This window comes from Chelonoidis abingdonii, chromosome 1, assembly GCF_003597395.2.
Source record: "Chelonoidis abingdonii isolate Lonesome George chromosome 1, CheloAbing_2.0, whole genome shotgun sequence".
Taxonomy (NCBI): Eukaryota; Metazoa; Chordata; order Testudines; family Testudinidae; genus Chelonoidis; species Chelonoidis abingdonii.
In genome coordinates this window covers 130,449,368-130,463,597 of record NC_133769.1, presented here as the reverse complement: position 1 = coordinate 130,463,597, position 14,230 = coordinate 130,449,368, and the positions used below count along the sequence as shown (strand labels likewise).

The 14,230-nt window shown below is 44.0% G+C and overlaps 1 protein-coding gene across 5 annotated transcripts in view; it reads left to right on the top strand.

The window, feature by feature from the left end:
• TTLL1 (TTL family tubulin polyglutamylase complex subunit L1) overlaps positions 1-14,230 on the top strand; it is a 39,109-nt gene that overhangs the window by 9,233 nt on the left and 15,646 nt on the right. For 2 of the 5 annotated variants that reach the window (XM_032762474.2, XM_032762473.2), the window contains exons 1-3: positions 7,711-8,978; positions 9,101-9,217; positions 12,394-12,602. In XM_032762474.2, the coding sequence (XP_032618365.1) occupies positions 9,105-9,217; positions 12,394-12,602 (322 nt within the window). In that variant the 5' untranslated portion in view covers positions 7,711-8,978; positions 9,101-9,104. Of the gene's footprint in view, positions 1-7,710; positions 8,979-9,085; positions 9,218-12,393; positions 12,603-14,230 lie in introns of those variants that run through there. The other 3 variants (XM_032762471.2, XM_032762470.2, XM_032762472.2) reach the window with 3 other exon arrangements.

Here is a 14,230-nt window from a genome sequence, read left to right as displayed (position 1 = left end):
CCCCCCGCCCCAGGCAGCAGCGGAGAGGGGTGGTGGCCGAAAACTCTTCACGCAGCGACCCCACATGGGGGGGACCCACCTCCCCCAACACAGCAGCCCCCTGCCGCCCACATGGGGGGGACCCACCTCCCCCAGCTCATCCTTCCCCAGCCCACCCTATACTAATCCTTCCATCCCTGGGTGCAAGAAGAGGAGATTCTGCCCCAGCTCAACTGCGTTGCTGCTATCATGATAACCTATGTCATGGCGATTGTATATTGATGTATCTCAAGCCATTCTATACCCTGTACCTGTGATTTATCTTTAATGACCTACTTTATAGAAATGTACATTGAAATATATGTTATTTATCTGTAGACACTGCTGAAGGGCCCACTCACTTTAGTATCTTGGGGCTGATTTTTTAAAATTGTATGTGTGTAATGCTCTGTATTTTAGTACAGGTTTAAGTATACCAAATTTAATTCTGCATAGCCTTGACACTGATATGCCTTGTGTCTCTGACCCTGTAAATGTTTACTACCAAGTGAGCTGGTACTACCATGAGTTCCTAGTCCATGACTTATCCCAATGGGACTACTCTCAGTAGCAAATACTATGTTCAGTAGTAAGCACTTGTGAGAGTGGGCCTATGGAGTTTGTATTTATCTAGTTTAAATTTATCACGTTATATGTGATGTTTCTAGTAATTCTGGATTACTAATCTCTATAGTTCTAATTAATTTATGTATATTTGTATTTTATTATGTATCAGTTCATTGTACAACTTTTACTGTTTAGCCCCCATTTATTTGATATTTAAGAACTTTTAAAATATATCTGGTATCAGATAATCTGATCCTGCAGTTCCCTTACACAGGGAAAACTTCCACTGACTTAATGAGATTTTTATATTAACTTTAAAGGGTATTGCTTGAGTATGAATGCAAAATTGTAGTCTTAAACATCAGAGATGGAGAGAACCTGTTAGATCATCTAATCCAGTAGTCTTCAACCCTCTTACGGACAAGATCACTTTTTGAATGTAAATACAACCCAGGAGCTACCCCACCCCTTCCCTGAGGCCCTGCCTCTTCCCCGAGACCCTTCTCCATTCATTCATCCCCCTCCCTCTGTTGCTCACTCTCCTGCACCCTCACTCACTTTCACTAGGCTGGGGTAAGGATGTGGGAGGGGGTACAGGCTCTGGGCTGAGGGGTTAGGAATGTGGGAGAAGGCTCCAGGCTGAGCATGGGGTGGGGGTACAGGAGGGAGTGAGGAGTGCTGTCTCTGGAAGGGGGCTCAGGGCTGAGGAAGGGGTTTGAGGTGCTGGCTCGGGGAGGAGGCTCAGGGCAGGGGGTTGGGGTGCAGGAGGGGTGTGGGCTCCCGGCAAGCAGCGCTTACCTCGGTTGGCTCCCGGTCGGTGGCACAGCGGGGCTAAGGCAGGCTCCCTGCCTGCCCCAGCCCTGCACCATTCCCAGAAGCAGCTATCATGTCCCTGCAGACCCTGGGGGAGGGCATGAGGCTCCACGTGCCGCCCCTCCCTGCAGGCACCAGCTCCCATTTCCCACAGTTCCCCATTCCCAGCCAATGGGAGCTGTGGAGACCCCCTGTCCCCACCCCCTGGGCCATAGGGACGCGTTGGCCGCTTTCAGGAGCAGGGCATGGGCAGGCAAAGAACCTTAGCCATGCTACTCTGCCAGACTTTTAGTGGCTGGAGATCGTGATGGATAGTCAGAGGCTCCAGGATTGACCAGTTAATTGCCATCTACTGATTGGTGCTCACTGATATAATCACACTGTGGAGGAGGGAGAGAGGAGTATAGGATATAAATCCCTTTAGACTGAGCATTAGATATTGGATTAAATTTATACTACCCTTGATTGTAGCCTTAAATTATTATCTATACTGTTGAATATATGTTGTGTTACTTTCCTGTAATCTTTTTCAGAGTTATTGTAGCCTGTTAAGAAAAATATTTTTGCTTGCAGTTATTTGTAAATACATTATAAAAAATACAAAGCTTTAAACAGTCTTATTATGCATCCTCCTGGGATAATGAAATCATCCAAATATCCTGAGTGCTAAATTTGAGTCTCTAGTAATATTGACCTCCCATTAGATCTTGAGCCCTTTAAAAATAGAGACATCAAGATTTAATATTCCTAAATGAAAGGAAGAATGGTCTTGTGGTTTAGACACTGGGGGTTAAATTCTGTGCTTAACTTTGCCACACACTTCCTCTGTCGCCTTCAAAAAGTTACCTAATCTCTCTGTTGCCCTGGTGGGGATATTTCCTATCTTCATAATTGTGTTGTGAGGATAAATTCATCTACATTTGTGAAGAACTCAGATGCTCCAATAAGGAGAGCCTGTTTAAGTACCTAGATAGAGTGTGTGTGTGTTTTAATTAAAAAAAGAAGGGGGGAGCAGAAAAAAACTTTTTGTGGCAGTCTTTAATCACCACAAAGAAGCAATAAAGGAGGGTACAAACACAGTTTAGTTCTCCTGTAGTTTTGAAATTCACCTTTTACTCTGGAAGGTGGTTATATCCCTAGGGTGTTAAACAGGGGAGAGCACTAACTAGTCTGCTGCAGTTTAATAGACTGGAGGAGTCAGTTTTAAAAATCTCTGTAAGACCCTCCTTACAGCTCTGAGTGCATAACCTTCTTGGGAGCAAGATACCAGAATGAGTAACTGGACCTCTTTCTCCTGTATGGTAGTGTAGAGCTGTTTTGCTAGGCCAGTATCTGCGATGAGTTGTTTAAGAAAATGTAGGATGTGTTTTAATATCTTAGGGTATGTCTACACTATGAAATTAGGTCGAATTTATAGAAGTTGATTTTTAGGAAGCGATTTTATACAGTTGATTGTGTGTGTCCCCACTAAGCACATTAAGTCGGTGGAGTGCGTCCACAGTACCGTGGCTAATGTCGACTTTCGGAGCGTTGCACTGTGGGTAGCTATCCCACAGTTCCTGCAGTCTTTGCTGTCCATTGGCATTCTGGGTTGAACTCCCAATGTCTGATAGGGCAAAAACATTGTCACGGGTAGTTTGGGATACATGTTGTCTGTCGCCCCTCCCTCTGTGAAAGCAAAGGCAGACAATCGTTTCACACTTTTTTTCTGTGCAGATGCCATACTGTTCTCAGCAGATAGTTGTCATCCAACCACCCCTTCCACTGCAACTCTGCTCTCCTGGTGCAATGAATTGACCTTTCAGGTCCTCTCGTTGTTCTTCATAAATATCTATTCTCGTGGCATCTCATTGTCATCCACCGCTTCTGCTGCAACTCTGCTCTCCTGCTCGAGTTTCGATAGCAAATTTCTCCATGTTGTCTGTCATGGGCTCACGGGAACTTGTGTTTTTCCTTGGGAAATGTGCGCAGTGCTAACCATCATCCTCCACTGCTTCCTCTGCAACTCTGCTCTTCTGGTGCCATGACTCCACCTCGGAGGTCCTCTCATCATTTGGTATAAATATGTATTCTCATGGCATCTGTTGTCATCCACCACTTCCGCTGCAACTCTGCTCTCCCGCAGACGCCATACCATGGCAAGCATGGAGCTGCTCAGCTCGCCGCTGCTGTTGTGAGCATTGTAAACACCTCATGGATTATCCTGCAGGCGTGAGCAGGTGACGACAGCACAATCACGATAGTGATGAAGACATGGACACAGACTTCTCTCAAAGTACGGGCCCTGGCAATTTGAACATCGTGGTGGTAATGGGGCAGGTTCATGCTGTGGAACGCCAATTCTGGGCCCGGGAAACAAGCACAGACTGGTGGTATCACATGGTGTTGCAGGTCTGGGATGATTCTCAGTGGCTGCAAAGCTTTTGCATGCATAAGGGCACTTTCATGGAACTTTGTGACTTGCTTTCCCCTGCCCTGAAGTGCAAGAATACCAATATGAGAGCAGCCCTCACAATTGAGAACTGAGTGGCAATAGCCCTCTGGAAGCTTGCATCGCCAGACAGCTACTAGTCAGTCAGGAATCATTTTGGAGTGGGTAAATCTACTGTGGGGGCTGCTGTGATCCAAGTAGCCAATGGAGTAACTGAGCTGCTGCTATCAAGGGTAGTGACTCTAGGAAATGTGCAGGTCATAGTGGATGGCTTTGCTGCAATGAGATTCCCTAACTGTGGTGAGGCGATAAACGGAACGTATATCCCTATCTTGGGACCAGACCACCTTGGTAGCCAATATATAAACCTCAAGGGGTACTTTTCAATGGTGCTGCAAGCACTGGTGGATCACAAGGGACGTTTCACCGACATCAATGTGGGATGGTTGGGAAAGATACATGACACTCGCATCTTCAGGAACTCTGGTCTGTTTGAACACCTGCAGCAAGGGACTTACTTCCCAGACCAGAAAATAACTGTTGGGGACGTTGAAATGGCTATAATTATCCTTGGGGACCCAGCCTACCCCTTAATGTCATGGCTTAGGAAGCCATACACATGCAGCCTGCACAGTAGTCAGGAGCTGTTCAACTATAGGCTGAGCAAGTGCAGAATGGTGGTAGAATGTGCGTTTGGACATTTAAAAGCTCGCTGGCACAGTTTACTGACTCGGTTAGACCTCAGTGAAACCAATATTCCAATTGTTATTGCCGCTTGCTCTGTGCTTCACAATATCTGTGAGAAGAAGGGAGATACATTTATGGCAGGGTGGGAGGTTGACGCAAAATGCCTGGTGGCTGATTACGCACAGGCAGACACCAGGGTGATTAGAAGAGCACAGCAGGGCGCACTGCGCATCAGAGAAGCTTTGAAAACCAGTTTCATGACTGACTAGGTTACGGTGTGACAGTTCCAGTCCCCAAGGATAACTATAGGCATTTCAGTGTCCCCAACAGTTATTTGCTGATCTGGGAAGTAAGTCCCTTCCTGCAGCTGTTCAAACAGACCAGAGTTCCTGAATATGCGAGTGTCATGTATCTTTCCCAACCATCCCATGTTTCTCCTTGATGAAAACCTGCTCCCCTGGTTCACTCTTCTTCCCTGTAAGCCAACCGCCCTCCCCCCTTGGATCACCACTTGCAGAGGCAATAAAGTCGTCATTGTTTCAAAATCATGCGTTCTTTATTAATTCATCACACAAATAGGGGGATGACTGCCAAGGTAGCCCGGGAGGGGTGGAGGAGGAGGGAAGCACCAGGTGGGGTGGTGGATGAGGGGAGGAGAGAAGGACAAAGCAATGCTTCACTTCAAAACTTATTGAATGCAAGCCTTCTCTTGCTTGGGCAGTCCTCGGGGGTGGTGTGGTTGGGTGCCTGGAGGCTCCCCCCTGCGCGTTCTCGGGAGGCTGGGTGAGGAGGATATGGAACTTGTGGAGGACGGCAGGCAGTTACACAGGGGCAGCAGCAGCGGTCTTTGCTCCTGCTGCCTTTCCTGCAGCTCCACCAGATGCCGGAGCATATCAGTTTGATCCCCCAGTAGCCTCAGCATTGCATCCTGCCTCTGCTCATTGCGCTCCCACCAACTCTCATCTCATTTGTCCCTCCTGTCCTCGTGTTAATTTTCGGCTTTCCTGGATTCTGACATTGCCTCCATGCATTCTGCTGAGCTCTTTCAGTGTGGGAGGACTGCATGAGCTCAGAGAACATTTCATCGCGAGTGCAGTTTTTTTTGCCTTCTTATCTGTGCTAGCCTCTAGACGGATATGATAGGGGTAGTGTTGAAACACTTGCAGCTGCAGGAGGGAAAAAAGGGAGAGTAGTATATAAAAAGACACATTTTAGAGAACAGTGGGTAGACTCTTTCATGGTGAACCAAGCTGTTAACATTACATAGTACATGTGCTTTCGGTACAAGGTCACATTTTGCCTCTTATATTGAGGGCCTGCCAGTTTGGTGTGAGAGATCACACGTGCAGGGCCGGGCAACAGAATTCAGCTTGCAGGCAGCCACGGTATGCCAGTCTTTCAGCTTCTTCAACCTTCAAAACGTGGGAATGGTTTCAAACAGCAGCACCCACCTTTCCCATACCAAGCACCCATTGGGTTGTCCATTTAAAAGGAGGGGCTGTACTGGCCGCGAATGTATCCAAAGTCTCCAGGGCAAATTAATCATTAAACATGCTTGCTTTTAAACCATGCATTATATTTACAAAGGTACACTCACCAGAGGTGCCTTCTCATGGTCCATGAGCCTGCCTTGAGAGGTTTGGGAGAGTATTGGCTCCAGGATGATAAACAGTTCCTGGCTCTTGGGGAGAATGGTTTCTCTGCTTGCGTGCTGTGCGTTATCTTCATCCTCCTCCACCTTCTCATCTTCCTCGTCCCCAAAATCCTCATCCCTGTTGCATGAGACTCTCCCCATTGCAGGTGTCCACAGACAGAGGTGGGGTAGTGGTAGGGGCCCCCTCTACAATTGCATGCAGCTCATCATAGAAACAGCATGTCTGGGGCTCTGACACGGAGCGGCCGTGTACCCCTTTGGTTTTTTGGTAGGCTTGCCTGAGCTCCTTAATTTTCTCACGGCACTGCTGTGGGTCCCTGTTATAGCCTCTGTCCATCATGCCCTTGGAGATTTTTTCGAATATTTTGTCATTTAGTCTTTTGGAATGGAGTTCTGATAGCATGGATTCGTCTCCCCAAACAGTGATCAGATCCAGTACCTCCCGTTCGGTCCATGCTGGAGCTCTTTTGCGATTCCGGGACTGCATGGTCACCTATGCTGATGAGCTCGCCACACTGGCCAAACAGGAAATGAAATTCAAAAGTTCCCAGGGTTTTTGCTGTGTACCAGGCTAGTGCATCTGAATTGTAAGTGCTGTCCTGAGCGGTCACAATGGAGTACTCTGGGATAGCTCGTGGAGCCAAATACCGTCGAATTGCATCCACACTACCCCAAATTTGACCCGGCGATGTTGATTTCAGCGCTCTTCAGAGAGGAGTATTGAAATCAATTTTAAGAGCCCTTTAAGTCGACAAAAATGGCTTCATCGTGTGGACGGGTGCAGGATTAAATCAATCTAACGCTGCTAAATTCAACCTAAACTTGGTGTGTAGACCTGGGCTTAGTAAAAAGATGGCCCTGCGGGAAAAGATGCTGTGGCAGCCAACTTCCTTTGTATTTAATTTTGGTTTTCAGAAATTAGTTTATTATGCCTCTAGTTTTTAATTGTTTTGAAGTGAAGAAACAGGTGAGAAGCCCTGAAAGCTTGTGCTTTTAATAATACTGTGAGATCACATATATTAGTGAGTCATTTACTGCCAGTGAAAGACACACTTCCCTTCAGCTAAATGAGTCCTTTAAAGCCGGTTCATAAATCTTTGCAGGATCAGGGCCTAAGATAGGAGTAGGAGGCACCTGCCCTGAAGAATTTACAATATAAATAGACAAGACAGACAAACGTACGAGAAATATAAAATGGGGATAATAGTTCCTGTAAGAGTTGAACTTGAGCCAGAGAGAAATTAAGTAATTTATCCAAGGTCCCATGAGAAGTCTGTAGCAAAGCTGGGAATTGATGACAGATCTTTTTAGTTTTATTCTCTGTGCCTTGACCACAAGATCACTCTTTCTCTCACACAAGTCTGCCTTATATCAATTCAGAATTATTTTTTAATCTTCAGAAAAAAAAAATAAAAGCATAATTGAGTCCACTAGTAAATGTGAGTTTGAAGTTTTAATTTCAGATTCACTTGAAAATCATACACTTTCATTCATTTATTAAGTTATTTTCCTTTTGATATCTGTATTTTACATCTCAGAATAGATGCAGAGTATTGTGTGAGATGTTTTTTACATTTTTTTTCTGGCTCTCAGATGACAGCAGTTTGTCCTTTGCCTGTTTTCCCAGGCAGAGCCAGAAGAGAACTCTTGTCTGTCTCAGTCAGAATAGTGGCATTTGATCTGAGGAACTTGCTAGATGGGTTTTTTAACCTATTACGAGCCAGCAATTTTCAATTTTTTCAAATAGCTATGGGGGAGCTAACTAGGCAACTCCTCTGGAGTTCAATTTTAAGAGTAACTTATGGATTGAATAGCAACATTGGAGTTTTGCATTTCATAACTTAACTCTGTTGAAGACAAAGACAGGTCATCTTTGGCTCCACTAATTAATTTAGTTGCATAATAGTTGTAGTTAAACCATTTTCTTCCAATTAGATCCACTCTGCCAAATGCCTGCACCCACTGAGATCCTCAGTGGTTTCATTATAATGTCTCTGTTAGATTTTTTTTTTTAATTGTGTATTGGAAGGGTGTTATGCTGCTATGTGAGAAATGAGATATAGGAAGTGAGTTCTAGATGACAGGAAATGACTATTTCATCAGGGTGTGGCTTTAAAGGGCTCTTGTACAGTAAGCGTTGTGAAGATCTTGACTCGGCAGATTAATATTGTTAACGCTCTTGAGAGTTGCTTGTCAATGCAACCAATCAGAAGCAAGTTGCTAACTAGCAGTTATATGAAATAAAGAAACAATTGTATGAAAAACAACAAGGAGATTTTGAAATTAAATAAAAAATGTTGTGTCCTACAGTATACTGTGAATATTTGATAGAGGATTCAAAACATAAATCCTTTACATAGTCTCACATTGTTTCCATAGTTACTGAGGAAGGCGGGCCATGAAATATCTCCCATTTAAAAGAGAGAGATTTTCATTTAAGTGTTGACTATAAGTGATAAAATTTCCAGTACACAAAATTTTATTTTGTAAACATTGTCCAAGATAAAGGCAAGTTGGTGGTCTCAGTTCAGTGGACAGATAGTCACTAGCACAGTTGATGCTAATCTGTACTCTTGTTAGCAGTTTTGGAGAGGCCATAGAGACTTGAATTATGTTCTCATTCCTAAATGTGGTCCCTTAGGTGGGATTTGAGGAACACTGTCAGGGCAGCATGAAAGAGGGTTGCAACTACTGCTACCCATGCTATATCTGTTCTGGGAATAAATATAGGAATTCAGTCTCTAGTGCTAATGGAGCCATCATCTTTCTCAAATAATGAATTTACTTCCTCCTCTAAAAAGGTTAAAGGTAAGTTACCCTGTGGATACACTTTCATTTCCCCATTTGGTTTTATCTGGCTTGTATTAAGTACAAAATGAAAGAGAGGCAGTCTTGAAATTATGCAACACTACAAGTTGATTTTTCTTTAGGATAATGGCAGGAAAAGTGAAATGGGTAACTGACATAGAAAAGTCCGTGCTAATAAATAACTTTGAAAAGAGAGGATGGATTCAGGTGGCAGAAAATGAAGACTGGAATTTTTACTGGTAAGTACATATAAGAATTCTCTCATTTTTCAATTTGCGGTACATTTTGAAATGAACTGTTCCATAACTAAAACCAGTGTTAATGATTTATTGTTAATATTAAAAATTAAAAGCTTTATACAAATGTAGAATATCACGATGTCTTTTAACACTGAGAGGGAAGCATACCTCCATTAAATTGCCAGTGTTTTCTCTAGCACTGCAGGGCCTTAATCCTGCAGTTATATCTGCATGAGGAGACCCTTCTACCTGTGCAAGCCCCATTGAAGTCAGTAGGGCTACTTAGGGATGCAGGGGCCTATCTGTATTAATCCAGTGGCAGGATTGAGGCATAGGAAGTAGGTGTGGTTTTTTCTTTGATTGTTTCATGGGTTGATTTTTTGTTTTGTTTTCAAAAGCTGCCACCTGAAATATATGCAGTGTAGTTTTAGCTATGTCAGTCCCATGGTATTAGAGAGAGAAGGTGGGGTAATATCTCTTAGTTTTACTGGACCAACTTCTGTTAGAGAGAGAGAGACAAACTTTTGAGCCACACAGAGATCTTCTTCAGGTCTGGAAAAGGTACTCTGAGCATCACAGCCAAATGCAAGATGGAACAGATTGTTTAGCATAAGTTGTTAGCACATATACTAAGGAACCGTTCAAGTTAGACTGGTCTGTTAACGCCTCTGCTTTCATGGGCCCAAAAGGGGGGTTAGTGGGTTACAGATTCTTATTACAATCTGTACCCCACCAACCCCCCTTTTGGCCCTATGACTGCAGAGGTCCACTTTTTGCCACAGGCCCAGCCCCCTGCCACTCATCAACTCCTGAGGCCCTGCCCCTCCCCGGCCAAGCCGGAAGCTGGAGCCCGGCTTGGGTAAGAGTGGCCTGTGGAACCCAGGCAGCTGCAGGGAGCTGAGGACCTTCCACCTGCCTGGGGGGAGGTGGGCCCTGGAGAGCGGCCCCCAGCCCATGTCCTTGCCCTCCCCCCCAGGCTCCCCGTCAGGGCAGATAGAGGGTCCACGGCTCCCCACAGCTGCCCGGGTGGCTTTTACTGTGGCCTAGCTGCAGCTTGTCAGCCCCTGAGGCCCTTTCCCCAGGCCATGCCTTGTGTTTCTCCCCACACACACACACCCCTCCACACACACACTTTTAGGAAGAATCCCTCGCTCCTGATTGTGGGTTAATCCTATGCTGCTGTGGCTCAGAGCCCTGACACTGATAGCCAAGCCACAAGCATAAAGGTCTCACCTTGGCTTCCACCAGCCTAATCACTCCTTGCAGGGTGACCGCAACAGCTGTTCTGATCCCAAGTCTCCCCAAATTCATCCACCCGGAGTTCTTAATCACCAGACAGTCAGACTTTTGCCCTTTGGTTCATCATCTCCAGAGGCATGAAACCAGCCCCCCCATATACCAGCTTGCTTTGGCGTACACACTCCACACAGTTTGCACATCAGAGACCTGCTTGGGGTAAAACTAAACAAAAAGTTTCTTTAATAGAAAAATCATAGATTCAAAGGGGAAGCATACACATTCAAGTTACACAGAAAATTAACGCAAAGCTATAACTTTAGGTTTTACATTTTCAAATTAGATAAACTTCACTTTCTAACACAAGTTGCCTGTTGCCTCTGAACAGTTTCCCAGCATACCCCATGTCATAGAGAGGATCCACAGTTTCACGGACAGCACCTGCCAGTTGACTGTCCCTTAGTTTCTGAATGGAGACCTCAGTTTCAAGCATCCTATTTGAAAGGGGTTTTTTTCTTCTTTTGTTTTTTCCCCTTGTCTCTGTGACTTCTGGTTATTCAGGGTGGGAAAATTCTAGCTGGGATGTCTGTGTTTTCTCACTAAGGCTATGTCTACGCTACAGTTTTTAGCGACACAACTGTGCCGCCACAGCCGTGCCACTAAAAGGCACGCAGTATAGCCACTGTTTGTCGACTCTCCTGCTGACAAAAAACTTCTGCTCCCATGAGCAGCATTAGCGTTGTTGTCAGGAGAGCGTTCCTGCCGGTAAAGAGCTGTTCACACTTCCGCTTGTCAGCAAAACTGTGTCTTTCGGGGTGTTTGTGTGTGTGTGTTTTTAACACCTCTGAAAGATGAAAGTTTTGTCGTCCAGTTACCAATCTAGACATAGCCTAACTCTAAAGGCCCATCATTTGTCTTTTCCTGGATTGTACAATATTAGGTGCTTGGAGCTAGTATCTTCTGGTTGGGGAGGCAGCCCCTCCCTGCTGACGGCACTACAAATCATGAGCACAGTTTTCTGTATACTTGAATTCATAACATTCATCTGTATATAGATGTCATAATGACCATGTTTAGAACGTTGCAAGCTTTTGTAAAAGACTTTAGTCAATATTGTATAGAACCAGATGATTCATTTGCCTATTTGGAGTTCAGGCCTCTTGTCCCTTGGAGTGTCTGGACCTCGATTGTCATAGTCAATCACAGTAAATGGTGCAGATCTGTGACCCTCCCTCTCCTTTCTTAGATGAGGAATGAAATAGGTAGCAATGTGGATGTCAAAGTAGGACCCGCACCTTACAGAGATGACTAGTGCAGTTCACACCTCCCAGAGCTATTGTTTCAGGCTCTTTGCAGACTTGCAGATGTCTCTGAATCATATTCGTATTTGTGAAGTTTTCTTCAAAACATAAGTTAGGTTTCTTTTCTTTTTATAGCAAAGGAAAGTTGAGTTTTTGAAGAACAAGATAGGAGCTCCAGAGAGGTGCTGCTATGGTGTATGGGCACGTATTGGGTGTTCCCAAGTTCTGTTGTTGACTGATTGGCCACTGATAGTGCCAGGATGGGCACAAGTTGACTCCCTTCTGTCCCTGCTCTGGTTTCAGAACTGTTGTAGGAGTAAATAGTGCCTGTAGGCCTACAGTCTTGTCTGGCAGGATTTCATCTGGATTCACTAACATTGGTTCAAGACGTGTAGAAGTTTCAATCATAACCTAAGTATCCATCCTAAAAAGAGAAATGTTAAACACAGAGAGAGGTCACGGATTCCCTTAAAAGTAGTATTCCTTAACATTATGCTTAGTCTTTTTTCTTTTAATCTTCTAAATTCGGTACGTTAACCAAAGTGGAATTAGAAAATAAAGGAGACTACAACTTTATTGTCCTCCTTTTGAATGATGTTGCTTGGGAGGAAATCATCTGACGTTTGTTTCACCTTCTAGGATGAGCGTACAAACCATCCGCAATGTTTTCAGTGTGGAAACTGGTTACCGGCTTTCTGATGACCAAATCATCAACCATTTCCCGAACCACTATGAGCTGACGAGGAAGGACTTGATGGTGAAAAATATCAAGAGATATAGAAAAGAACTAGAAAAAGAAGGGAGTCCTCTTGCAGAGAAAGATGAGAATGGAAAATATATTTATTTAGGTATATATTTCTGACTGCCAGCATCGTTCTTGTTATTGACCACACATAGATTGTACATGATCATTTTGTGATAATAGTAGGATAAAACTGCAGATTAATGCACTTCAAACAAAAGCAGTACTGGATGTTGGAATTCGTTTGGGATTCTTGCCTAAGATAGATAAATTTACACATCACAGCTTTAGTATGATGCTTTCAGAAAATTTAGTGCTCAGAGATGTCAGAAAGTGTTGGAGACAAAAATTGTGTGGTGTTGGTTTGTTTTTTTTTAATCTGGGGAATAGGTTTGGCATGGGCAATGAAATTGCAAGCATCACCAAATTACCTATCAATGTGCCTCGGTGCTGCTCTTTGAAGACTATTTTTAAGGGTGCCATAATTCAATGTCCACATTCAGTCCTTGGCATCTTTGCTAGTATCTTGTCAACGGTACATTTATAGTAGTGGTTCTAGTGATGTAGCAGTGCTTCAATGACACAAACGTAGCCTTAGTCATGATATTATTCTTGCGTGTGAACAAGCGAGTAAAACAAATTTTCAGGTTCACTCACCACACTAGCAAAAAGAACACAAATAATTCTTAGTATTTTATATAGTGTGTTACATTTTTAAAGCTCTTCTCAAACATTTCCTTGGAAGTTAATGGATAAATCTTATACAAATAGAGACTGAGGCAAAGGGCCTGTAACTTGCTCAGGGCTTCAGAGGCAGTTAATAATTGGGATTAACACTTGAGCTTTCCTTGTTCCCAGTTCTAAACTCAGAGTACTGAGCCATATGCCCCTGTTGTATACCACTAGTCACGTATATGGAGGAAGACAAATTTTGGAGGAAATTTTAAGCTTCTACGTTGATGCTGATAACAAAGTTTAACATTATTTTAAATTGACATATTTTGGGTGGCCCCTTTTAAAAGTTACTCTGAATCACTATCACAAAAAGCCATTATTTCCCTTTTATTAAGGTTAAGAATTTTCTCACTTTTTAATCAGAACTAGACCTCACAGTTCTGGAAGTGTGGCTGAAGGGAGGTATATCAGTTGTAGAATAGTTAATGCCTTTTTCCCTATGAAGTGGAAGAGGCTAGCTCGGGTTAATAATGGACATCTGAATCTAATTAAAGGCAGCCTGCGGCCTTTAAAGACCTCTCCCATTAACCGTGAAAAGAGAAGAGGGATGAGACTCAAGCTGCGGAAGGGTTTTGTGCAGCCGGGGGAAAAGGCTTCTTCTAGATAAAGAGCTGTTTTTTCCCATAAGGGGAAATCTAGTGTTTGTTTCTGTTTGGAGAGGAGGCCTTGGTTCCCAGCATATCTGGGCCCAAAGTGGGTTAGAGAGGGTGGCTGGCAATTAGTAGCCGGCATAAGAAGAAGCAGTATTCCAGTGGGAGTTAGGAAATGTAATTATTTTGGTTTTGTGTAAAGAAGCCCTCGGGCCAACACTAAGGCCTAACCAGTAAATATTGTCAATAAACCAGTGTGAAGTATTAAACCTCCAGAATGGGACTGATTTACGCCAGACCCTCTCAATGCAGAGAGAGAAAAACACTCAGCCCTGATGTGACGAAAGAGGTGTGTTGCCACAGAAGCAAAAGAAGAAGGATGGAAGAGGCTGTTGGGAAGGTTTGGGGT